The sequence below is a fragment of the Rattus rattus genome, chromosome 3 (genome assembly GCF_011064425.1).
Source record: "Rattus rattus isolate New Zealand chromosome 3, Rrattus_CSIRO_v1, whole genome shotgun sequence".
NCBI lineage: Eukaryota > Metazoa > Chordata > Mammalia > Rodentia > Muridae > Rattus > Rattus rattus.
In genome coordinates this window covers 221339024-221366753 of record NC_046156.1, presented here as the reverse complement: position 1 = coordinate 221366753, position 27730 = coordinate 221339024, and the positions used below count along the sequence as shown (strand labels likewise).

General features: G+C 42.8%; 1 protein-coding gene across 1 annotated transcript; it reads left to right on the top strand.

The window, feature by feature from the left end:
* The first annotated feature begins 16068 nt into the window (after positions 1-16068).
* On the top strand, positions 16069-23048 carry Glrx (glutaredoxin). The gene is made up of 2 exons (XM_032899123.1): positions 16069-16360; positions 22883-23048. The coding sequence occupies exons 1-2, from the start codon at positions 16154-16156 to the stop codon at positions 22997-22999; spliced, it is 324 nt and encodes a 107-aa protein (XP_032755014.1). The 5' UTR covers positions 16069-16153; the 3' UTR covers positions 23000-23048.
* Positions 23049-27730: the final 4682 nt, after the last annotated feature.

Below are 27730 nucleotides of genomic sequence, written 5' to 3'. Positions count from 1 at the left end.
AAATTTTCTCCAGGGCCTATGTGTTCGAGGTTCTTGCCGACTTTTTCTTCTATTAGTTTGAGTGTATCTGGTTTGATGTGGAGGTCCTTGATCCACTTGGACTTAAGCTTTGTCCAGGGTGATAAGAATAGATCGATCTGCATTCTTCTACATGTTGACCTCCAGTTGAACCAGCACCATTTGCTGAATGCTGTCTTTTCACCATTGGATGATTTTGACTCCTTTGTCAAATATCAAGTGACCATAGGTGTGTAGGTTCATTTCTGGATCTTCAATTCTATTCCACTGGTCTATCTGTCTGTCTCTGTACCAATACCATACAATTTTTATCACTATTGCTCTGTAATACTGCTTGAGTTCAGGGATAGTGATTCCCCAGGAAGTCCTTTTATTGTTGAGGATAGTTTTAGCTATCCTGGGTTTTTGTTATTCCAGATGAATTTACAAATTGTTCTGTCTAACTCTATGAAGAATTGGGTTGGAATTTTGATGGGGATTTCATTGAATCTGTAGATTGCTTTTCATAAAATGTCCATTTTTACTATATTAATCCTGCCAATCGATGAGCATGGGAGATCTTTCCATCTTCTGAGATCTTCTTCAATTTCTTTCTTCAGAGGCTTGAAGTTCTTATCATATAGATCTTTCACTTGCTTAGTTAAAGTCACACTGAGGTATTTTATATCATTTGGGACTGTTATGAAGGGGGTCGTTTCCCTAATTTCTTTCTCGGCTTGTTTCTCTTTTGTGTAAAGGAAGGCTACTGTTTGATTTGAGTTAATTTTATACCCAGCCACTTTGCTGAAGTTGTCTATCAACTTTAGTAGTTCTCTGGTGGAACTTTTGGGATCACTTAAATATACTATCACATCATCTGCAAATAGTGATATTTTGACTTCTTCTTTTCCAATCTGTATCCCTTGACCTCCTTTTGTTGTCTGATTGCTCTGGCTAGAACTTCAAGAACTATATTGAATAAGTAGGGAGAGAGTGGGCAGCCTTGTCTAGTCCCTGATTTTAGTGGGATTGCTTCAAGTTTCTCTCCATTTAGTTTAATGTTAGCTACTGGTTTGCTGTATATGGCTTTTTACTATGTTTAGGTATGGGCCTTGAATTCCTGTTCTTTCCAGGACTTTTATCATGAAGGGTGTTGAATTTTGTCAAATGTTTTCTCAGCATCTAATGAAATGATCATGTGGTTTTGTTCTTTCAGTTTGTTTATATAGTGGATTACGTTGATGGTTTTCCATATATTAAACCATCTCTGCATCCCTGGAATGAACCCTACTTGATCATGATGGATGATTGATTTGATGTGCGCCTCGATTCGGTTTGCAAGAATTTTATTGAGTATCTTTGCGTAGATATTCATAAGGGAAATTGGTCTGAAGTTCTCTTTCTTTGTTGGGTCTTTGTGTGGCTTCATAGAAGGAAATCGGTAGCGCTCAATCTGTTTCAATTTCATGGAATAGTTTGGATAGTATTGGTATGAGGCCTTCTATGAAGGTCTGATAGAATTCCGCACTGAACCCATTTGGACCTGGGCTCTTTTTGATTGGGAGACTTTTAATGACTGCTTCTGTTTCTTTAGGAGTTATGGGGTTGTTTAACTGGTTTATCTGTTCCTGATTTAACTTTGGTACCTGGTATCTGTCTAGGAAATTGTCCATTTCCTCCAGATTTTCAAGTTTTGTTGAATATAGGCTTTTGTAGTAGGATCTGGTGATTTTTTGAAATTCCTCTGGTTCTGTTGTTATGTCTCCTTTTTCATTTCTGATTTTGTTAATTTGGACACACTCTCTGTGTCCTCTGGTTAATCTGGCTAAGTATTTATCTACCTTTTTGATTTTCTCAAAGAACCAGCTTTTGCTTCTGTTGATTCTTTGTATAGTCCTTTTTGTTTCTACTTGGTTGATTTCAGCTCTGAGTTTGATTATTTCCTGCCTTCTATTCCTCCTGGATGTGTTTACTTCTATTTGTCCTAGAGCTTTTGGGTGTGCTGTCAAGCTGCTGATATATGCTCTCTCCTGTTTCTTTCTGCAGGCACTCAGAGCTATGAGTTTTCCTCTTAGCACAGCTTTCATTGTGTCCCATAAGTTTGGGTATGTTGTACCTTCATTTTTATTAAATTCTAAGAAGTCTTTAATTTCTTTCTTTATTCCTTCATTGACCAGGTTATCATTTAGTAGAGCATTATTCAACTTCCATGTATATATCGGCATTCTTTCCTTACTGTTATTGAAGACCAGCTTTAGCCCGTACTGGCCTGATAGGAAGCATGGGATTATTTCTATCTTTCTGTATCTGTTGAGGCCTGTTTTATGACCGATTATATGGTCAATTTTGGAGAAAGTATCATGAGGTGGTGAGAAGAAGGTATATCCTTTTGTCTTAGGATAGAATGTTCTATAAATATCTGTTAAATCCATTTGGTTCATGACTTCTCTTAGTCTGTCTATGCCTCTGTTTACTTTCTGTTTCCATGATCTCTCCATTGATGAGAGTGGAGTGTTGAAATCTCCTACTACTATTGTGTGATGTACAATGTGTGCTTTGATCTTTAGTAAGGTTTCTTTTATGTATGTAGGTGCCCTTGTATTTGGAGCATAGATATTTAGGATTGAGAGTTCATCTTGGTGGATTTTTCCTTTGATGAATATGAAGTGTCCTTCCTTATCTTTTTTGATGACTTTTGGTTGAAAACATATTTTATTTGATATTAGAATGGCTACTCCAGCTTGCTCTTCAGACCATTTGTTGGAAAGTTGTTTTCCAGCCTTTCACTCTGAGGTAGGGTCTGTCTTTGTTTCTGAGGTGTGTTTCCTGTAGGCAGCAGAATGCAAGGTCCTCATTGTGTGTCCAGTTTGTTAATCTATGTCTTTTTATTGGTGAATTGAGTCCATTGATGTTGAGAGATACTAAGGAATAGTAATTGTTGCTTCCTGTTATATTCATGTTTGGATGTGAGATTATGTTTGTGCTTGTCTTCTCTTTGTTTTGTTGTAACATGATTAGTTTCTCACTTTGTCTAGGGTGTAGTTTGCCTCCTTGTGTTGGGCTTTACCATTTATTATCCTTTATAGGGCTGGATTTGTAGAAAGATATTTTGAAAATTTGGTTTTGTCATGGAATATCTTGTTTTCTCCATGTATGTTAATTGAGAGTTTTGCAGGATACAGTAACCTGGGTTGGCATTTGTGTTCTCTTAGGGTCTGTATGACATCTGCCCAGGATCTTCTGGCTTTCATAGTCTCTGGCGAAAAGTCTGGTGTGATTCTGATAGGTCTGCCTTTATGTGTTACTTGACCTTTATCCCTTACTGTTTTTAATATTCTTTCTTTGTTTTGTGCATTTGGTGTTTTGACTGCTATGTGATGGGAGGCGTTTCTTTTCTGGTCCAAACTACGTGGAGTTCTATAGGCTTCTTGTATGTTTATGGACATCTCTTTCCTTAGGTTAGGGAAGTTTTCTTCTATGATTTTGTTGAAGATATTTACTGGTCCTTTGAGTTGGGACCTATTATCCTTAGGTTTGATCTTCTCATTGTTCCTGGATTTCCTGTTTGTTTTAGGCCAGTAGCCTTTTCTATTTTACATTATCTTTGACAGTTGTGTCGATGATTTCTATGGAATCTTCTGCTCCTCAGATTCTCTCTTCTATCTCTTGCATTCTGTTGGTGATGCGTGTGTCTCCGGCTCCTTGTCTCTTCCTTTGGTTTTCTATATCCAGGGTTGTCTCCCTTTGTGCTTTCTTTATTGCTTCTATTTCCATTTTTAATTCCTTCACCTGTGTGATTGCGTTTTCCTGTAATTCTTTCAGGGATTTTTGTGATTCCTCTCTATAGGCTTCTACTTGTTTATTTATGTTTTCCTGTGTTTCTCTAAGGGGGTTCTTTATGTCTCTCTTGAAGTCCTCCATCATCATGATCAAATGTGATTTTAAATCTAGGACTTGCTTTTCTGGTGTGTTTGGATATTCATTGTTTGCTTTGGTGGGAGAATTGGGCTCCCATGATGCCATGTAGTCTTGGTTTCTGTTGCTTGGGTTCCTGCACTTTCCTCTCGACATCAGTTTGTCTCTGGTGTTACCTTTTTTCAGCTATTTCTGACAGTGACTAGACTGTCCTATAGGCCTCTGTGTCAGGAGTGCTGTAGACCTGTTTCCCTGTTTTCTTTCAGCCAGTTATGGGAACGGAGTATTCTGCTTTCGGGCATGTAGTTGTTCCTGTCTACTGGTCTTCAGGTGTTCCTGTGGGCGTGTGTACTGAGTCCACCAGGAAGGTCACTTGGAGCAGAAAAGTTGGTCTTGCCTCTGGTCTCGGGCCTAGAGTTGCTTCTCAGATCAGGGTTTCAGGTCTCCATGAGGGCAGCAACCAGAAGGGCCTGCCCCCCCTTCTCCCCTGTCGCTCTGGACCCTGTGCACAGGGGCCCAAATGGCGCTAGGCATTTTCCTCTAGCTTCAGAAATGTGGGCAGAAAGTAGTCTCCTCTGGCTTCCCTGGCATGTCTGCCCCTTTGAAACTCTAACTCTCTGTCCCACAGGATTTGGGTGCAGGTAGCTGTTTGACTGGATCCCTTCAAATCCAGGCCTGCTGAATACTTTCAAAGCTGGAAAGCTGAGGAGAGACCAGAGCAAGGTTCCAGTAACAAAACTGAGCACTATCAGCCAGGCTCTGTGGAATGTGCTTTAGAATTAGCACCTTATACAGTGCTCACCTCCTCAAAGCAGGATAGAGAGACCAGAGAGATTGAGTCACTTGCTTGATTTGACACAACCATAGAATGGCAGCAGCTACAGTCTCAGAGCCAGGGTAGCCTGCCTGGAAACAATGCTTTTGAATGTCACACACTGTCTCCCTTAGGCTTCTGTTGCCGGAAGTCTTTTTCAGCACCAGACCCTGAAGGTACAGAATACTCTAGGAAACATAAGTCTGTATTGGGACATACTCAGCCAGATGTTTCTGAAGCCCACAAGGCTAAGTGACTACAGTTTGTGTCTGACAGCACTTGGACACAAACACACACACACACACACACACACACACACACACACACACACACATCAGATATACACAGTTACACACATCACACCACACTCACATACACTGCATACACTGCTGATACATACTCACATATATACCACTACATACATGCCACTCATACTACACACATACTGCAGACACATTGCACACACACCACAGACGCCATACCACACATACATACCACATACCATATACACTCACATACACACCATATACCACACACACATACCATATATCCACCCTTCTCAAGTGTATGACACCAGTATTTGTTCTGTCAAGGGCAACACTCTTACTGCCACCCTAGACATTGATACTTTTTTCTTCACACTCTATATTTTGCAGTTCCCAATGTCATCTACCCAAGAATTTTTCCTGAATTTCAAACCTGGTAGTAGGAATTAAAACAATAACAAAAATACGTCTTTTTTTCTATATATGACATTATCATGGAATATTGAATGTAGTTCTCAGAATATATCCAGGCATATTTAAAGCATATTATATGTCCAATATCCTGGGACCACAATCATCAGAACTACTGACATAGCTGTAGCACTTCCTGAGGACACCTCTCCCACACCTGCATTAAGAATAAGCATGAGGCTTCCTACTTTACTTTTGGCTAATGGTGCAATCCTGCTCACTATATACACAAATGAAGATTATGAAACTCTCTTCCTCTTTTGAGAAAACCTTCCCAACCAATCCCTCCATTGTTGTGGAGCTGACCATTCTCTGAGTAAAGAGGAGCTATTACAAAAGATGAGCAACAATAGGCAGGTATGCTACTGTTTCAGAACGAGGCCCTACAGTCCAATGTGTCTCTATGGCTGACTTCAAACTTCAGCTATGAGGAAACTCAGCAGGTGTTAATACAGCAGCTACCCACTTATTCTTACCAAAGGTCATGAGAAGATGAGGCATTTGATTGCATTCTTGAACATACAAAGTCAAGATGCAGTCAAGTCTATGAATCCCTGGATTCTCACCTGTGGGTAGCATACTTATGAATTCAAGATCAAATGCCAACCCTCCGGTGAGAAGCTCACCCATACTCTTGGGTGTGGAGTCTTTGCTTTTTCTATTAATCCTGTCCTTAAATCTCTCTTACCATGTATTCTTGCAATGTTCAGACAGCTCATTGGGTAAAGGTACTTGCAGCCAAGTTTAATGACTAAAGTTTGATGCCCAGAATTCACGTGGTGGAAAGAGGAATCAGCTCCCTCAAGTTGTCCTCTTACCTACACACATGTCCACACAGCTATAAGTAAAAAATAAATAGACAGGTTGATAAATAAATAAATACATGTTAAAAATTAATATTTTGTTAATAAACTCCAACTCTGCTTAATTTTTTTCAGAAAAATTATCTATAAATATTCATCTTTTCATTATCCTTTACATTGTACAATATGGTATTTAATTTACATAACATTTGCAATTAATTGGTTACTATAAGTAATCTAAATTTATAGGCTCCAGTAGGACAAATCTAGGTTTTATGCAAAAGACCATTTTACATAAGGAACTCAAATATCTAAGGATTTTTGGTATTCTGGATATCCCTACAGAGACAAAGTTACCATTGTTTGCACAATGGGATTCTATGGTCAGCCTACATGTCATGATGTTGGGAAAATAAAGATGAGTTTCTTTTCTTGTGTACAAATTACAAACATTAGGGAGGTTCACCAAGGTATTTCTAGGACTTGTGGAATTTGTGGCATTCCAAACCATTAACCCTTGGGGTTTCTTTAGGGTCATCTCCAATCATCTGTCTTGCCTCAGAGTTCTCTGTTAGTAACAGACCCCAAGAATGTGATGTCTTCTGGCATTCTGGCCTCAAACACCACAGACCGGTCTCTCCAGTTGTCTCTGCAGACCGAAGTTCACCAGTCTTCCATGTTCTCTAACCCAGCCAACACACACACTGGGAGTTCACTGTCCAATTGCTGCTAGGGTGAAATCCAAAACCTCCTATGACTGGAAACAGGATTTATATGCTATGGTATATTTGTTAAATAAAATACAATTGCCTTAGATGCATCAGTGCTATATCTATTAAAGATAAATGGCTAAAGTGAGCAAATCAAGGAAAAAACAGGAGCTGATATGAAACTGCTAAAGAAAACTGCAAAGACATCCTTCCTTCAATGGACAGACTGACATATGTTGCGGTTTTGTCTTACTGTCTACTGCAATGCTAAGTGTGGACTCCCAAAAACCTGGATTCTGCATGTAACTCCTGGGACCCTGCCCCCAAGTTAATTCTGATGGGTGAATAAAGATGCTGGCAGCCAATAGCTGGAGAAAAGAGACATAGGTGGAGTTTAGGTTTCCTCTGACTTGAGACCACAAAGAGAGGAGAGGGAGGGAGGCTACCAGAAGGAGAGTGTGCAGGAGTGGACAAAGGAGAACGGCTTAGCTGAGCCATAAAAAAGATGGCCATGTGGGCTGGCCAATTGGAACCAAGAGCAGCCCAGATGAAACATAGTAAGGAATAGCTTGAGTTATGGACAGGAAGTAGATTCTAACAGCATGGAGGGTACTCATTGCCCAACTATTGTGCTCCCTAAGGCACATACTACAGAGATATAAGAAACTGGTCCTGGTTTCATTAGGAGAAAAGAACCAAGTGTAGGTGGGATTGCAAAGCAGCATGCTTTTGTGTATATTTCCAAACAATGAGCCAGTTGCTTTAAAAATATTTCAAAGAGAAAAGAGGAGAAGGAGATGTCACCCATGTTAGGGTTCCTGGTTTGATCCTGGGTTTATGCACCAATGTTAGGTTTTAAATCTCAGCCCATGCCTGGACAGAAAACACACAGACACTGTGGTTCCATGTAGAGAGGTTTAATGAGAGAAGAGTAGAAGAGGGGAAAGGCGGCCGGCCATGGACATGTGTGTGGGGGATGGTGGGGATGGGGAAGGGGGCAAGAGCAGAGAGAACAAAGAGCAGAGGCGGTAAGAGGCTGTTCCCAGGTAGCTATGGGGGTGGAGCTTAGACAGAATACCAACAACCCACCCAAGAACATTGGAGCCTTGATGTAGCTGTCCTGAAATGAGGAGGGAGAGAACCCAGTTCCTATCCCGCGTGTATCTAGCTGTTGGTCCATTCCAAAGCACAAGAGGTTCACACTCCTCCAATTCCCTACCAAGACAAGAAGAGGGAACTAAAAAGCTAAGGTGTATCCATTTGGGGAAGAGGAAGCCTCTCACACAGTCAAAAACACCAAGCTTATGAATTACAAAAGTGTTGAGCTTTGTACAACAGAAAGTTCTCATACATGGCGATTCTTCCAAAAAAAAAAAAATATGCTAAAGAAAAATGTAGGGAAGAGCTGGGCTCAACTCCAAATCAGAAAGGGCAGTTGGGACTCATAAACAAGGGGCAAAATATAGACAGTTACTAAGTGGAAAAATCAGGAGAAGAATTTGGGCTAAATTAGCCTAACAGGATCCCTGCTGAAGCCAGGCAAGGTAAACAGGTGAGGTGAACAGATGTCACTTGGGGGAAGTGACACAGTGAAAGACCATGAAGAGTCCTGCTAACCTACATTAGCAGGACTTTCTACTACAGCTGGAGCAGAAGGAAATGCACAGCTGGGTCCAGCAGAAGATCCTAGAATCTGACTCCAGTTTGTCCAAGCCTCCCAGAGCCTAGTGCAGTTCTTAGCTGGGTTCATCATGCTTAGGTTGCTATATTTTAAGCTGCAGAGAGAACTGACTCTATCAAACAGCACCTGTAAGACACAGGTTAAGTGTCTCACGATTCTGCCATAAACCTGAGAACTAAAGCCCTGGGCCTTGCTACCAGGACAGAAAGTGTGCCTTCATGTGGGTCTTCCTCTTAGAAAGAAGGATCTTTGTTGAAAGTGTAAATTTGAAGGGACTTCAGTGGAGAGAAGGCAGCTGGTGTTGCGTTGTCTAGGAGGGCACCCTGTGCAGCCAGGACAGACAACTTTACATTTCTTCTGTGCCATGAGTGCTTCCACTGCCTCATCCCTGTCCCCACTGGAGTGAGGCTCAGTTTCTGTACTCACTTTTCCTCACCTGAGATCCCATTACAACACCCCAAATGGTAAAGGCAGACCTCCCTCCCATAACTCATTGAAGGACAGTAGCTTAAACTTTCATGAGCAAAAATGTATGGACTACAAACAAGCCCATCAAACAATTTTTGTCACATATAAATTTCTCATCTATCTGTACAAGATAGAACTGAACTTTATATTAAACTCTTTGTCCTTCTCTTTGTTGGTTTGGGATTTTTGTTATTGTTCTTGCTGGATTTAGGGATTGTTTTGTTTCGCTTTCATGGTAGAAGTAATTTATTGGTGATAGTGGTGCTGGGGACTAAACCAGGGCTGTGCACTTTTAAGGCAAATACTCTACCACTGAACTAAATTCCAACTCATGAACTTTGTGTTCTTTGGAAAAGAAATGAAACAAGCAAGTTATGACATGGGGCAATGGTGGCGCTGCCGGAAGAGAAGTAGAAAAGGACCTCAGGCCTAGGAAGGGCTTGCACTAACTGCTGTTTCCTCCTATGAAGGTCTCGCAATGACTGCTGTTTCCTCTTCATTGATCAGTAGTCACATCCTAAAACATATGAGGCCCTTGCTTGGTAGCTAAAGGTAGCTTGGTTTTTCCTTTTTCTCGTGTCCATTTCTCTTATATTTTACCTTAAGCTCTTTGGTCAAGTCAGGTTTACGATGTACACATGTACCCAGTTATTGTTTCTGGGTAGGACAAGCTGTCCCCTCTAACCAAAGACTGTTTGTCCCTAAATGATTCATTTCCTTTCAGCATCTCCACTCATATTTAAGAAATTTATTTTCACAACCAGATGCAGCTATGACTTCTGGGATTGCTCATTGGCTGTTAACAAACACAAAGGAATGTCTGATGCATTGGCAACTGGGTTGCTTCCTTCTAAGGTTGCTGGCCTCCTAGTAGGATAGGTCTCATTTAGTATGAGGTTCTACTTGTTGCCAGTTGTTCCAAAGAAAGGTGATTGACTCTGCCTTTTCCTTTCTCTCGCTTCTGGGGCCTGAACTGGAGGTTGCCTACATGCTAATCACTAAAGTACTTTCCAGCCCTAGTTTTACACCATCTCAGTAAACTGCTCATGATGGCCTTTACATCACTCTGCAATCCACAAAGGCCTTGACTTTGCCCACCTCCACTCGCCAGGTATGTGGAATTATAGGCCACCCCACCAGGCCAAGCTGTGGCGCTACTTTGTACAGTTTTTGTATTCTTGTTTCAGCCCTCCTCCTGTTGCTACACCTACTTAGTCATGCAGGCAAGCAGCTAGCAGGCTTCCTGTGGTGCTGGCTTCCTGCCCTGCCCACTGCTTTCTGTTCTTGCTTTTGAATCCTTGCTAGTGAAGCAGCTTTCTATCTTCATTTTTACTTTAATGTCTCCTGGTTCTGCTTTTACCATCTTTCCCTGGCTCCTTTGACCTCCTCAGTAGGCTGGATCCCACAGTAGAGGTTTTGGACATGCATAGAAGTCTAGGTTACCTTGTGCCCCAGGGCTTCCATTGTGGCCTCTTGTCTTGCCTATTTTCAGCCCTGCTAACCTCCTCCTTACTAGGGCCACTCTCAGGAGGTGCAGCTGATCCTCTCATTGAGATTGACATTGCCACTTGGTCCCCTATCCCTGTCCTCCAGTTACTTCTTGCTCCATCAGTCACCTCCCCTACAACAGATTGTTCTGTGCCAATGCAGCGCAGAGCAAAGCAAAGCCAAGCCACATATGAAAGCTCCCTCCTGGCAAATATCTTCTGCCTCCATCCTTTTATGTCCCACTACTCTTTTAAACTATTATTTTGCTTTTAACTCTGCTTTGTCAAGTTTCCTAAAAGCTAATCTGGCTGGAGGTGGTGTGGCACATCAGAAAAGGCAAGGGAGATCTCTGAATTCAAGGCCTGCTTGGTCTACATAGTGAGTTTCAGGCCAGACTTTGGCTCAAAACCAAAACAAACAAAATACTAATTTGAACTGGTTTTCAATTCCCTGCCTCCTTAATCATTACCTTCAATAAAAACCAAACAAACAAACAATCATGAAGTGATGAGTGCAAATGGAAAACATTCAAAGATTGAGGATGAACAAGGAAACATCCTACTCCATCTGGACTGATTAATTAGGTTCCAAATTTCAAGCCTCTCTTTAAAAAAAAAGCCCATTTACATGTTGTGTGAATATAGATATCATAACATATATGTCTTACACATTTCCAAACATAAACTGTCAGTTTTACATTCTGTGTTTATAGACACACACACTGTGGAGATGCATATGTGGAGAGTGTTGGAAAGTTCTCCTCTGTCACTCTCCACATTCTTCCCTTGAGAGAGGGTCTCTTCTTGAGCTACCAGCATGCTCTGGGGATCCTTCTGTCTGCTCTCACCTTGGTGCCAGGACATGGAGAGCTTTTGGTGCTGCTCATAGAAATTTTGGCAAGTACTTGTCACTGGGCTCAAGAAAGTAGGCTCAGATAAGAATATTCACATTTGGATTAATGCAAGGATCAGGGTAAACATAGCCAAGGATTGTATGACTTCCCTTTTGTCTTGTTAATCCTGTTAAGTCCCAAGACCCATCAACTCTAGAGACCTAATTGCTACCTGGTGTGATCTCTTTGATTTTTACCTTGCTTTGATCTGAGAATTGACTTTATTCTTTGAATGTACCTAGATTGATATAAAAGCAGACTGAGAAAAATTAATGCTGCTTCAGCCTCAGCACTGGCTGGAATCATGTTATAGTTTTGTCTAATTGTCTTTTTTTTCTTTTCAATTCTTATTCCCTCTGTCGACTCAGCCTGTCGACTGACTGAGCTGGCTTGGTCACTAGGACTAGAGGCACTTGAGGGACTGAACCTGACTTTTGACATGAGAGCTAGGACCTGAACTCTGGCCCATATACTTGGACATCAATACGCCATTTCTCTATCTACCTACATATTTATTTGATAAATACACCACTTTAATTTTATATCTTGAATATCTTCCATATTCAGCAAATTCAGATACAATTTACTATTTTTAATGTCTTCAAAGTAGCCATATAGTTTTCCCTGATATGTGTAATCAATTCCACATGTGGGATACTTGGATCAACCTCAATTTTAAGGTTTTAAGATTCTTATTACAAAGAAGTCCATAGAGAAGCTGTGTTCAACAATTCTAGTACACTGGTGACATTTCCTGTCTTTGTGCTATGAAGCACTTTCCCTCTTCCCTGACTTGTCATAGATCTTATGTTGGCATTTATTTCATTACTCGGTCTTAAAAGGGATGAATTTCCCTGAACAAACATTTGAGAGAGGTCTGGGGGGAAAGCCAAGGTCGGTAGAATCCCAGACTTCTTGGACATTTCCAGTAAGAAGGTGAGAGATACCATTAGGCAGCGAGACTGGCATGCAAAGGTCAAAAAACTGCTCAAGGATGTGATTCTTCATGGCAACCATTCACCCATGGAAAACTCACATTCCCTGTAAGCCATCGTCTCTAGATCTTTCTACCCCTGGTCAGCAGGCACAGGGCAAATATGAGGGCCAGCTACTGATACAACTGAAACACACACTGGAAAATAATATGTAACTCCCCTTCTTGTAGGTACCCTCCAACCTTCAAGAATCTTTCTCTTTGAGCCCTTCTTACTTGATAAGAGGTGTAAAGCATACATTTCAATGTTCTTTACCAGGTCAAGTAGGGCAGGAGGGTGGGAAAGTATGCTAGTGCCCATGGGGTCAGCTCTGTTATGTCACAACACACAATAAGCTGTCCATAGGCTATCCTACAGCCCAATCTTATGGAATCATTTCCTCAATGGAGGTGCCCTCCTCTCAGATGACTTTAGTTTGTGTCAAGTGAGTATAAAAATAGCCAACACAGAGGTTAAGAGTACTTGCTACTCTTCCAGAGGACCCGAATGTTGTTCCTAGCTATCACATAGTAAGTAACTCACAACCACTGTTAAGGTAGTTTCAGAGGATTCAACAGCTCTCTGCTGACCTCCAAGGCCCCTGGTACACATACATATGGTATACATACACATGCTAAAGTGCCAGGAGAAATAAATATTCCTTTAATGAGATAACATATTTTCACATGTCTGCAAGTTTTTCTGAATCAGTCAGAAAAGCTCAGCTTTCCTCTTTGTCTATCTGTACTCTAAGCATGCTTCTCTACACACTGAGAGCTTCACTCCTCTGATGCTCCCCTGCCTTCAATGTGGCTGCTTATATATACTGCATGCAGCTCTGCTGTGCAGCCAACCTCTATGCTGGCTTAACTAGAAGGGCCTGGCTTTTCATTTCTCTCCATGCTCCTGTGAAGCTGCCAAGATTTCCAGCTTGCTGCCCTGTGGTTTTTCTATAGGACTTTACTGTCCTCAAGTTTCCTTTTGAATTCCTTCTTAAATTCTATTATTAGTAAAACTAAGAGGGGATCCCAATTTCTCTGGTAAATGTGATTATTCTGGTGGAATTTCTTCAAATTCCAATTCAAGTAGGAGTTTCAGTCTAGGCAACAGAACTGTTTCTGGGGTGGGCATGTGAACCAGTTTTCACTCAAGATGCTAGGAAAAATCCTATACCTGGAAATGCCCATCTACTGCATCCCATGTGGCTTGGGTCCTGAAACCCTGATTGGGAGTACTGGGGATACAAAGAAAGGACAGACACTTAGACACATGTACAGAAAAATGTGGTGTGTTCGCTGGTGGAGTGGCACCGACTATCAACACAACCCAAAAACTCAAGGGGTATTTATTATGTAGAGTTCAGGGGGAGTGGTTCCATCTCCATAGGAGGTCTCTATAGAGAAGGCAGCTCAGGTTGTAAATACAAAGGAAGATGAGGAAGCTGCAGTTGCTAGTTATTTTATGTACACACTGATCAATCAATCATACATGGACAGACAAAGGCTTTGCTTTTCTGAAACTGATCCTGATGGGGAATGGTTTTGCCAATTTCCTATGTGTCAGAGGTCTTGGGTCTTTGTCATGGCTGTGCTCATGCCCACAATACATACTCTACCCTACACACTTGCCTTTGCCCCTTCTGTTGCCTAACACAGAAATGTGTGAAAGAAGGCCAGATGTGCAGCTCTATCATAATCAAGAGGGGTAGACCAAGAGACTCTCAGGGACAGTACTCCCTGAGCTCTGGCAGCTTTTCTTCTCTGAGTCTTTCTGTTCATGAACTCCTGAGAATGAGAAAAATGAAACTCTCTGATCAAAGCTGAGTTTAATTGGGCTTTTTTTTAAACTTCATATGAGAAATGGCCTAATTAATCCGATTAGTGACTATAGCTACAAGAGCTGAGGCATTAAATTCGTGTTCAGATAGTATAAAATCAGTTCAAATCTATCTGCTTTGCTCCCAAAACTTGTTAGAAGGAATCCACATCACAGACCAAATGAGTCATTCACACTGCAACACCAACACACCCATCTCAGAAACAGGACTGAAGCGGAACTTGAAAACCTGGTTCCTTATTTGAGTTCCCTTGACCCTTATGTGTCATAAAAGTTGGGTGAAGTCTGTTTACTGTCATGACTGTGAGTTTGGTGATCAGCAAGAAGGTCTTGGGAGAATGTCACAGAGGAAATAATAATGCTTGTTCTTGAGTTGTACAGATTACTGATGAATAATTAGGGTCACAAGTAAAAGACTTGATCATAACCCCTGACTTGTGTGAAGGTGCTCATCAGGCTGTTATCTTATCTTGTACATCAACCACCCCAAAATCAGCCTCTCAGGCAAGATAACCCTTTAGGATAGGGATCTCACCTACTTGAGCTCACTGTTAGGAAGTTCTTTCTGTTTCATAATCTTCTATGCCAACCACCTGGTTTTAGTTTCAGGATGAGCAGACTGAGTTTCCATGGTAACCAGATGATATTCCGTGGATTTTGTGCCTTAGCACAAGGAACATAATGAAAAAAATCTGTTTTTTCTATTGGAGTCTCTAGTAAAGAAGTTCCCCCATCTAGGGATTAGTTTGTTTTGCCTTGTATGATTTTGTTTGGAACTATTCCCTTCCATAAATTCAAAGCAACAATTATACAGTATGTCTACAAAGCCTATGGGTATAGGATCTTGAAGTTAACATGGGAGCAAGAAACCACAGTAATGCCCAGGGACTTTAGGGTGGTAACTTAAGATTCCACATCCAAACTGAATCTGGATCTTAGAAACCATGGCAAGAGAATCAGTGTAAATGTAAGTTGGGGAATTCTTAGAAGCAGCTGATGTTCATGACCTTAATTGAACCTCATGTCCTCCAGGTCAGGGACCTTTTCATTCTGTCAATTTTGAATCTACCTTTCAAAGTTGCTGTAAGGATTACAATTGCTTTTATTATGTTCTTAGAGTAAGTCTAGCACAGTGTCAGCACATAGTCAGTGGATGACTTTCAGTGTTATTGATTTCAGAAAATTGGTAGAAGGTGAAGAGGTACCCTGAGAAACCTGTGGGTCAAAGTTAATGATCCTCTACAGTCAGATCTGTCTGAAGTCCACTAATCATACAAGCACCCACCTTACAGGCCAAAAAAAATCGTATTGGGGCAAACCGAGAGGCACAGTTATTATGCGGCCCCTACTTTCTATGTAGAAGCTAAACTTTCCTGAATGGTTGTGGGTTTTTGTTGTTGTTGTTTTTGTTTCATTTTTGTTTTTCAAAACAACCATGTGAGAGAGAGAGAGAGAGAGAGAGAGAGAGAGAGAGAGAGAGAGAGAGAGAGAGAGAATTTGTTCTAAGAGATCTGGGGACCTTCCCAGAAACTGGTCACTGCTGTCTCTGCTACCCTAGAGGGTGACTTAGTTCTGATTTTGGGGAGGACACAGATAGCCTGGCCAACGCTATTATGGCTTAAATAGTAAGGGTGCAATGGTAGGCCTAGTAACTGGTGACTCACTCCAGAATGAATTGACTTTGGGGCTGGCCCTTTAAAACCGAAGCAGCCTACTTGTTAACTCCTCCTCCAAGGAGGTTCCTTATTAAATGAGAGCTGCTGGCTTAGCCGCCCGTTTTACACCAGACCAGTACCTTCAATTGAACGTTCCTTCCTGGGAAGCTGCAGCCTGTCAGTATGGCTCAGGAGTTTGTGAACTGCAAGATTCAGTCTGGGAAGGTGGTCGTGTTCATCAAACCCACCTGCCCCTATTGCAGAAAGACTCAAGAAATCCTCAGTCAACTGCCTTTCAAACATGGTCTTCTGGAATTTGTGGACATCACAGCTACTAACAACACCAATGCGATTCAAGATTATTTACAACAGCTCACCGGAGCAAGAACAGTGAGTGTGTTTAAACGTTAAGGAAGCACTAAGGGTTGCTGTTTCCTTTCCGGAGCTATGCAGACATTGTTTTGCCTTTTCTAGGATGCCAGGGCTCTGTCTTTCAAAGCATCAGGAGGGCTTTGTAGGATGTGGGGGAGGGACCCAGGGGAAGACACTGCTTAAATGAGTGGGCAGCAAGCTGCCTAGGAGGATCAGAAGGCAGAATCCCAGTGTGTGGTGCCGATCGACTGGCGGGTCTGACAGCTGGGCTGGTGAAGTTAAGTGTGCATCTGAAGGCTTTGTTTTAAGCACTATTTTGAACTGACAGTGTCCATCTGGCAAGGCAGGAAGCAGCTTCAAGGCTGGGTGTGATCTCCAGTTTTTAAGTTATGGGATGGAGCCATATGCACTCTCTTCCCCCTGTTAGCATGTATTACAGTGGGGCTTGTGGTCCTTCATTTTTTTCTTTTCACTAGGCTTTCTTTATTTGTCACCCAGTTTGTTTATTCTTATCCAGCTCCACCGACTAGAAAAGTAAATCCTGTACTCCATTTTTGTCCTTTGTGCTGCCTTAATTGTAGGATAATTTCAGGCCTGGATAACATGATAATTTACTGTATGATCTTGCCTTGGAAAGCCTCAGTGACCCAGGCTGCAAGATTAGAGCGAGCCCTTCAGAACCCTGTTCCACAAATACATATGCAGCTCTTGAACACCTTCTTCCCAACAAAAAGCCTTTGATTTTGCCTGGGCTGCTGGTGGAATGCTCAGCCTAACAGACTTTGGTGCTGGATGGTGAGCTTGTTACATGCTAACACTGTTACTGGCCTGTTGGGGGACAAGGCCGACGATCTGGCAGACCCAACAAGCCAAGAACTTTGGCCACCTGCCTCCAATGCCAATTAAAGAGACACATGACAGAGAAAAGCAGAGAAAAGAAACTTATTCAGTGAGGCTTCACTGGGAAGCTGAAAAATACAGATGTCCTGGACATCAGGTTCTTGAAGTGTAAAGTGTGTGTGTGTGTGTGTGTGTGTGTGTGTGTGTGTGTGTGTGTGTGTGTGTGTGTGTGTGTGTGTGTCCTTGTTTACTCAACAGCACAGTGGTTAACATTGGGTGACTTCTTTAATCACTCTAAGTCTTATAATTTTAGACCCCCTCCTTTCCTGAATCTGAGGTTCGCAGGCTGGGCTGGACTGGCTGGCAGTCAGAAAGCTCCCCAGGATCCTCTGATCTAGGTCTTCCCAGCATTGTGTTTTCCACCCAACTTTTTCTTTGGATGCTAGGGGATCAAACTGAGGTCCTCCCTCTCGTGCAAAAATATGTTACTAGCTGAGCCATCTCCCTTACCTAGAACCTCCTCCCATATTCTTAAATAGAAAGTAGGAGGTTTGCAGGCCAGGCCCAGGGGAGAGTCCCACCCCCACCTGCACCACCACTACCCCTGTAGCCTCAGGTCCAGTTGCTCTCCAGGGCTCAGAATTGTGTGAAATCTCTTCCTATGAGGTTGGTTCCTTCACTGGCTAGCACCAGAACTTCAGCCTTTTCCCAGTACTGGCTAGGAGTGGGGAAAGCTTGAGTTTTGAGGCCCATTTTTTACACAGTCTGATAGCCAAAGGGAGAGGATGGGTGGTCTTTTTAGAGTATCCCCTTTCCTGAAAGAGCAGTCACACTAGGTCATTTACATTCTTTTCAGGAGCACATTGTAGGGCAGTGTTGGAAAAAACATATTTCCTACTTGAGCTTTAGTGTAACTTAAATAGTTTTCTCTGGGATCTCTGGAAATTGATGAATTGAAATTTCATTCAAAAATCTGAATGGTAGTGCTAACCAAAAGCAGGTATTTTATAGCTATAGGATGAGGTCTTGGAGCAGGGTCACAACCGGGAGTGGACAGTAAAGAGAAGTATATAGACACCCCTCCAGGCCCTGCTCCAGCTCCCACCAGACATCCTCCTGCAGAGTGGTTCCCAAACTTTGCTAGTCAGTGGGATTGCCTGGGAAATCTTTTCAGACAATCCCATGCTCAGGTCAAATTGAACATTAATTGTCTCTTAATCAGCCTCCCAACAGCAGAGGTGGTATAAGATCTGTAGGTGGTCCCAGTTACAACAGAATTAAGGAAATTACAACAGAATTAAGGAAAATGCTCTGCTTAGTCCAGCAGCCCCTGTTCTGGAGAAAAGAAAAACAAAATAAAACCAACCAACAACAAATCAAAAAAACAAATGTCTTCATTGAACAAATGTTCGCATTGATTTGTAAAGCAACACTATTTTGTAGTGGCCTTTTAACTTTAAAATTACAAAAGGTGTGTGTACCTGTGTGTGTGTGTGCGCGCATGGGTGTATACCTGGGTTTATGTACATGTGTGTGTATGTGTACGTGTGTGTGTGTGTGTGTGTGTGTGTGTGTGTGTGTGTGTGTATACATGTACTGGAGGTTGACCTTAGGATGTATCTCAGTCACTCTCCGAATTAGCTATTTTGAGGTTGGGTCTCTCAGTGAATCTATATCCTTGCCATTTTGGTAAGACTGGGTAGCCAGTGAGCCCCTGAGATCTACCTATCCCTGTACCCCACTCCCAGTATTGTGCTGTGCATGACTTTTTACGAGGTTGATGAGGTTGCTGTATACTGAGCCATATCCTTGGTCCCGTACACTCCCTGTGCTCAGCAGCTTCTCGAGTCCAAATCTAAATGCACCTCTTTTAATTGAGGCACAAATGCCTCCTGGTGCTGACTAAGGTTGTGCTTCCATTTTAGGAATGAGAATTTGAGAGTAGTTGGCCGTTCGATTGCAGAAGGAGCTCAGGAGGACCCGATGACAGAACCAGTCCTCCGAGAGCAGCCCCTCCTGTGGCTCCCTCCAGCGCCTTCATCCTATTTCTCCACAGCTCCCTCAGTCCTGAGGGCTTCAGATGGAACTTTGGATGCCTCTTACAGAACAACTATTTTAGTAGCAAAGTGCCCCCACTTTGTCTAAGAAGGCTTATATTTTCCCTTCGCACTCATGGGATGACTTTTCTGGACACAACAGATATTTTTCATCATAAATAACACAATGGATTGTGTATCTGGGAGGCAGCAGTAATGTGTTTATGAAGAAAATTAAATATGAGAGGGGAGGCAGGGTGGAGGTGGCAGGTTACTGTTTTAAGTGGAACCAACAGGGCCTCACCAAGATGAAGGAAGGAGACAAGAAAAATGAGGGCTAGCATGTGGTGGACTGCAACTGGTGTGTCGTGGACCAGTCAGGAGTGGGTCAGAGTAAGAAGTGTTAGACCGGAGAGAAACCTTAGGAAGGCCTCTAACCTCTCTAATAATCCAGCTTATGCTTCGAGGGAGCAAGGCTGGAATTTTAGCTTTGGAGTGACTTGATTTGACCCTTGGAAGGGCCATTCTGATAACTGTAGGTCATCGGTGCAAAAACTGCTCTTACCTCAAAAGAGATGAGTTATTCTAAGAGTCAAGTGAGAAAGCATAGCCTGAGAAGACAGCACTGGGTTACCTCAGTGTCCATGTTCCAATATAGAAGTGGTTTTATTAATTTTTATAGTAGCAAAGTAAAAAGAAAAAAAAAAAACAATTTTTAAAAACCTTGGAAGGTACATTAAAAAGCAGATTACAGCAGAGCCCATGGGCCTCAGATGTTGTGTGATAGCTTTCTTACCCCTTTGACTGGTAACAGGCTTTGTTAACTTCGCACATTCCCAAGGTATTTATCCATTCCTTGGGCCTGACATGAGTTAGTCAAAGTAGGTTAAAGGTCATCTAAGATAAATTGTGGAGTTGTCCCTCAAACTGCCACAGTCCACGGGCTTCATGGTCACCGAAGATCTAACCTAGTCCTCTGCCTCTGTACATACGGCTGCTTTCCGGGAATTTTCTTTCACAGGGACAAGACTGCAGGAGGGACTAAACTGAGAGACATTCTGGGGCCACAAGAATTCAAGTGCAGTTTGTGGTAAAAGAAGAGGAAACTGTTAAGGGGCTTGGAGGAGTTGCATCTGAGGAGCCCATTGGCTCAAACCCTATCCAACAGTGATCAGAAGTGGAGATGTGGGTGCTGGGAAGATGACTCAGCCCCTCCTGCGCTTACCTCACAGACGTAAACAGAAGACGAGGAAGCTGTGTGCAGGTAGCAGCCTGCTTGTAATCTCAGCACAGGAGGAACAGAGTAATAAAGAAGGACATTCAAAGTTCAACCTTTGGCCTCCACACACAGGAAGAAAACCCTAGAGTGCCGAGAATGCTGAGAAAACCCGCTCCAGGAGCTCAGACCAGTGTTACTAAGTTTGGTTTAGAGTGAAGGTTCTTCATCTCCTCAGCAGTAGCTGACTTGGCTTCCTCCCAGGAACGGGGTGGGCCAGACGTTTGAGTGACAGGTGTTTCCTCCTCTTCCTCAACCTGATTGAAGGCAGCTTTGCTGATACCCAGACGATAGCGGAGATAGAACAACAAAGTTCCTTTAGGCTTTCAGGCAACCTAGCTTCTTGCCAGACTTGTACAAAATCTTCATCCTGGGGAACAGTCGGATAATGTTACAGGTCCTGTTTCATGGGGGGGGAGGCGCTGCGGGGGGAGTGCTGTCTGTCTGTGTAGTGTGTGCAGAGGGGTCCAGCCCTGTCACCCTGGGAGAAATCTGTGTAAACCAGTGGTTGAAGGTGACCAGCACCTAGGAAATGTTTAGAAACTCAAAATCTCAGGTTTTAGCTCATTTCTTCTGAATCTGAGAGAAGTCTGTGTCTTATTTAACCAGACCTTCCAGGATTCTGACTCACAGACAAATGGAGAACTGGCTCCCAGGAGATGATGACCCTTGGTTTTCAGGGCGTTATTGCCACTTGCATTAGGTCAGACCCTCAGTTGATCAAACAATTTTACCTCACAAGCATGAGGGCAACTGCTTACATTAAAACCTGGAACCCGGTCCCCAGCTCCGGAAAAAAAGAAAAAACAAAACAAAAACCTGGAACCCACATTAAAAAACCAAAAAAAACAAAAAAAATGTCTGTGCACAGTGATAGCCTGCTTTTGATGTTAGCACAGGATAGGCAGGGCACCCTGTCTCAGTTTTTAAGAAAAAGAGTGATCCAGAAAGACATTCAGTTTCAACCTTTGCCTTCCACACACACAAATAGAGAGGTGGAAAGCTGTAGAAATAGTGAAGCCTGCTTGAGTCTTCTTGAAAATAGACTTTCAAGAAAAAAAAAAAAAAAAACATGGTTTCCTTGTTTAAATCTTAGAAGGAGTTTATTAATTTTATTTAGCAAGCCGTTACCTTCAACAGAACCATTAGGGCAGTGCTGTTACTGGGACAACTGGCTGCCCCAAAGGAGCAGAACAAAGGAACAGAAACTTCTGAGAAGACAGACACTGAAAAGCTCTTCAAACACGGGGCCTCCTTTCCTCAGAAACAACCTAGAGTTCTGTAGAAATCTGGGGCTTCTTGCCTCATGTTTCTGCATTTTTCTACTTGTAGCCAACAGAAACAATATTGTTACTTTCCTTTACAAAAATCTGTGAAACAGCCACATACACCCAAACTCCCCTTGGCAGTCACCTTTTCTAGGACTGATGGATACATATCAGGCTGATTTGCCTGAAAGAGGTTCTGTGATTTTTTTTTTTTCTAATTCTCAGGAAAAGGAGGTAGCTTAACTAATTTGGATTATGATGTTTTGAATCTCCTTTAATGCCTTGCCCTTGGGTTCAAGCACATGGGTCTGTTCTGGCTTCCTGGCCACACTGACATGATCACTGCACTTGTAGAATGGGTTCCTCTCAGTCACTGTCACTCCACAGAGCCCTGTTCAGACACTTGTCTGTCTGACTTGTCACAGTTGAAGAGGACTTCAGACTGTGACAAGTATTGTCCTTCAACTCTTCAACTGTGACAAGTGCAGTGATCATGTCAGTGTGGCCAGGAAGCCAGAACAGACCCATGTGCTTGAACCCAAGGGCAAGGCATTAAAGGAGATTCAAAACATCATAATAATGTCTTCTAGTTGAGGACAGCTAACCTGTATTTTAATATCAGGATGATGCAATGTTTAATAAGCCTGGACCTCCCTTCCAGCCGCTGAAGAAGAAACATGCTCCCAGTTGCCCAGGTTCAGTATAAGGTCTCAGGTCTGCTTACAACTGCAGAAAAACAGAAGTGCAACCAATAAGAATTTGCTCCTGATGTGAGTTTTTAAAGTGAAAAAATTGTAAGTTCACTCCAGGATCTCATTACAGATGGTTGTGAGCCATCATGTGGTTGCTGGATATTGAACTCAGGACCTCTAGAAGAACAGTCAGTGTGCTGAACCATCTCTCCAGCCCCACTCAGTGCTCTTAACTACTAAACTATCTCTTCAGCCCTTCAACAACATTTTAAAATGACTACTTCAACTCTTGGACCATTGTTTTTAAAATAGTCTTCAGGAGCAAATAGACTGTAGAACAATTTGTAAAACTTAGCAAGAGGACAATACTGGCCAGGTTAAGCCAGTCCCAAAACTCCTTGACCTTCCTGACTTGTCTGTTTCCACAGGTTCCTCGGGTCTTCATAGGTAAAGACTGCATAGGCGGATGCAGCGATCTACTTTCCATGCAACAGAATGGGGAGCTGACAGCCCGGCTGAAGCAGATTGGAGCTCTGCAGTTATGAAAGGGGTGGTAGGTGAGGCTGGGGACAAAAACATTCTGCTACCTTTTTTCCCTTATGCTGTAGAAGACATTCTGGATTGGGGTGATTTGAGGAACTGAGATGACACTTATTGATGAATTTTATGTTTCACGGAGGGATGAATTGTAGCAATGAGAGAAATCTTTTCAGTGTATCTTTATTTAACAAATGCATTGTGCCGCACATAGCACTAGACACACAAAGATAACGTGGCACTTACAGTCCGTAGAAGTAGACATACCACAAACGAGTAACTCAATCCAGAAACAAGTAGACGAATGTGGTTGGATGTGCCAGAGAGGTGAAGGAGGCTTTGGGCATTGCCTAAGGAGAAGTTCTCTCACAACAAAGCTGGCTGACACAAACCCAGCTAGCTGAGCATGGAGCTTTGGAAAGCATGGAAGGCACTTCTAAGGGATAAACAGAAAGCACAACTACAAGGAGCTAGTGATGTGGAGAGAATCAGGGGTTTCCTCTCTTAGCCTTACAGATAAAAGAACTTTAGAATGGACTCAAAAGGACAATTCTATTAGAATTCAAAAGAAAAGCTTCAGGGTGGGCCCATTGTAAATCTTGACAGTTGCCCAGAAGAGGAATACCTAAATAGAAGAAAGAAAAAAAGCCACTTACTTTGAGCTAAACCAACATGAAAGTCAGGAAGGGGAAAGTTAGAGGATTAGACTAAGTGGGGGAAAGCATGTTTAGAACTGACAGAAGTAAAGGAAAAGCTGAGCTTTTTCTGAGTAGTTCAGGAAATGAGGCAGGCTTATGGAGTTGCATGTCTGTAAGAGACTGCATCAGGAGTAGGGTAGGAAAAGAGCATCTCTTTAAAGGGAGATTATCCCTATTTCCTTAGCATGACTTGAGGTGTGCCTGCCTTCCTGAAGGGTGGTCCTTCAGCCAGGTAATTGGCCGGCCCAATTGGATCAACTCTTAAGCCCGGAGACAATGGCATATTTTCACCAAGAGATAGACTCCACTTTTCTGTTAGGAGACAAAAGTTTAATGGACCTTAAACCATTCAGTAACACCAGGATGCCTTGGGATCTGTTGAGCAACTTCTCTGTCCTCATCCCATAGAGGTAGCAAGCTTCCACTCACTCGGTACACAGAAAGACTCAAGTGTTTGCTTTTATCAAAAAAGAAAGTAATGATTGTTTAACATAAAAGTTCTTTGAGAGGCTGCATGACTCACAGATCAACAATGTATCCTTCTGGCAACTCATATGCTATTCGTTGCTCAGTATAAACACAGGAGCAAGTGAGGCCTAAAAAAATACAGTTGAGCCTCCAGACCCCAAATAGTCAATGTCCATCTTTGGATTCTTGTTTTCAACATCACAGCTGGTGAGCACTGTGTCTGTTGTTAACTTGTGGCCTCCTGCTGAGTCCTAAACCTCTAAATACAGCTACGGGTGTTCAATGGCTTCTAGAGCACATTGAGCAGTTCTTGCTGAGAAGAAGAATGAAACAGAAAGAAAATGCCATGCCCTCAGCTCCTGCTGTGGCATCTTCCCAGCCGAAGCCTGACAGTGTCATTCTTTCCCCTCAGTGTCCCATGTGTCCTTGTTTGCCTGGCAGCTCCTACCCAACGTCACCCACCTGTGATAAATGCATCTAAATGACTAGAGAGAGAGAGTTCTGGTGGTGGAAAAGGAGGCTGAGCTAATTTTTGCTGTAAAATCTAGTTCTTTGTCTCTTTCTTGCCAGGCCCATACTGACAGCAGTCGTCTAGCCATGCTAATGGCCAGCGCCCCTGAGAGTTGATGTGCATCACAGAGGATGTCAGTATATACTGGTGACTGGGATTTTCAACAAATTGGCTTTTATTTCTTCTTTTCCTCAGTGCTAAAAACTGTTGCTGTTTGCCTCTAACCATGGGGCTAAGAAGCTTAATGGAGCACACGGTTTGATTATCCATTCTTCATGTGCCGACATGTCTCTTCCTCTAAGCTCATGTTTCCCAATTCAGTGGATATAAATCTCCAGTGAATCTGTTGCTGGTTTCCTGCCACTGCTGGTCAGCTGAAGTCATTTTGCAGAAGTCCACTTCCTAAATGATTGTTAATCAATGGATATTGCGAAATTGTTTGAGTCACAGGCCTTTCCCTCCCTCATGCATGCACCATCCCACTTCTGCATTCACAGCTCTCAGCCAGTGTTCTCAACCTTGCCCTCCAACAACCCACAGAAGTCCACACTTGGATGAGGATGCTGTTTGAAAAATCAAATGAAGAACTTTAGCATACTTGGTTCTCACTGTAGCCATATTAGCAGAGCAGATGGTGTGTTCAGCTCTGTTCGTAAAGGTGATTAATTGCCCAGAAAATCCCAAGCAGTTGTGTATTGATTCTAGTTAGAGTAACAGCAAAGTCAAATATGAAATGCAAAACTGCAGAGCTCTCCTTCCAAGAATGTCTGTGAAAGAAGTTGTTTGCAAAACACTGTCCTAGATAATTTCTTCCATTCGCATTTTGACATTTTGCTTTGATGTCTTACTATGACATTTAATTATCATGGAACTGTAGGTCTCTTCTCTGGTCTCCAGTGAGAAGGACTCATTCATTCCTAATAAAGATGTATCTGTAGATGACTAATGATTTTGGTCTGGTTCTGTGCTGTGTTCTTGAGAAGAAAAGGGATAATATTCTTGGTGCTATTGGGCAGGTGGGACAATGGGTAAAGGCATTTACCCCTCAGCTTCCCAATCTGAGTTCAACCATGGGGCCCCTGTGGTATAAGATGAGAACCAACACATGCAAAAAAGATTTATGTTTTGAATTTGTATGTAGTTATGTGTTTCTATGTGTGGTTATGTCCATGTTAGTGCGGCTCTCTTGCAGGCCAGAGGTGTCAAGACTCCCCAGAGCTGGATATAGGCAGTTGTTAGCTGTCAGACAAGGGTGCTGGGCATTCTAAACCACAGAGCCATCTCTGGCCCATGGCCTTTTAATTGTTTGGTTTTGTTTTGTTTTGTTTTGTTTTGTTTTATTGAAAACTTTCAATGTGATGCCATTTTAGCCAACCAGATGTTGCTTATGACTTGGTAATTACTTCCATACTTATGTGGTGCCCTCCTAGGTTTAGCTCTTTCTCTTTGCCTAAAGTTGTCAGGATCCACACTGGGGACCGGCAATTCCTGGAAAAGCAGCCTCAAAGGACACCCCTGGAACCTATAGCCAGAGCAGAGGCTGTGTCTGGCATCTACGGGGACAGCGTGTGGTGGCAGCAGTGGGTAAAGCCCACACCAGGCTCTTTCACTGCCTCTGAGAGATTTCATCTTGATCAGCCTCAGAATGACAGTCACAGTGGAGCTGGAGAAAACCACAGAAGGGGAAAGAAAAGAGTCTCGAGCTGACTCCAGAAAAAGGTGTGATGAGAGCTTATGGGCAAGGCAGATTCACAAAACCAAGGAACCCGTGGTTCTCCTTCCTCCTCACTGGAGGACATAAGGTGGCCAACAGGCTTTACTGTACTCTGGAAGTCACACCCATGTGCCATCCTCTGTGTAAGGATATGGCCCCATACTTGTCAGACTGTCACCCTAGCCAGATATGGCCCCATATTTGACAAACAGTCACCCCAGCCAGAGCAATCCTCCTCTCTCACCTATAGAAACAGTGAGGAAAAGACTCACAGGGGTGGTAAATAGCCCCATTATTTGGCACCACTTTAGCCTAGGCACTCTATATGGTCTTGGTCAGAGGAAATTAAGTCCCTGTGAGATGCAGAACCCTAGGGAAGTGGGGAGGGGGAGTCCTCTAAGATTAAAGAGATTGCAAGATACACACTAAATTTTCATTCCACAGTTTTATAGATCAAGATGATCTACATAGTCTTTTACCTAACTTTTTCCCAATACCTTATTAAAAGTGAGTAATTGCCTTACCTGATCATATTTCTTCCTGGCTGAGATATGGCATCAATAGCAGAGAAGGAAACAAACCCATTTAAAGATTCATGACTTGCACACAATTATCAGTTCAAAATCTTTAGTTCGGGGAAAGTTTCCCGGTGTGCCTGGAGGCTTGTGAGCATCACTCTTGGCTCAGTTGGACCCAGTAGCACATCCAGTACCTGCAGATAGGGTTATGCCCTCCACCTTAAGATAGGAATTATTACTCTGTACCAGGGGCAGCTGGCAGTGGTTTAACAGTGCTGCTCACAGAGATCCGTGGACAGCAAACAGCTGTAGAGTGAAGCTATCTCTTTCTGGCATCGATGCTGATTGATTATTGGGCAGTGTTTCTTTGGACATTTCAGTGCCTGAAATGGGATAGCAATGTAAGAGTCTACATCCAACATGACTGAACACTCAGATTCAGCTGCCCCAGCTTGGCTACTTACTAAATGCCAAGAACATGCTGTGATGGTTTGCATATGCTCGGCCCAGGGAGTGGCACGATTAGAAGGTGTGGCCCTGTTGAAGTAGGCGTGTCACTGTGGGTATAGGCTATTAGACCCTCATCTTAGCTGCCTGGAAGTGAGTCTTCCACCAGCAGCCTTCAGATGAAGATGTAGAACTCTCAGCTCCTCCTGCACCATGCCTGCCTGGATGCTGCCATAGTCCTGCCTTGATGATAATGGACTGAATCTCTGAACCTGTAAGCCAGCCCCAATTAAATGTTGTCCTTTATAAGACTTTCCTTCCTTATGCTGTCTGTTCACAGCAGTAAAACCCTAACTAACACATGCCAAGGTTTTTGGTTTTTC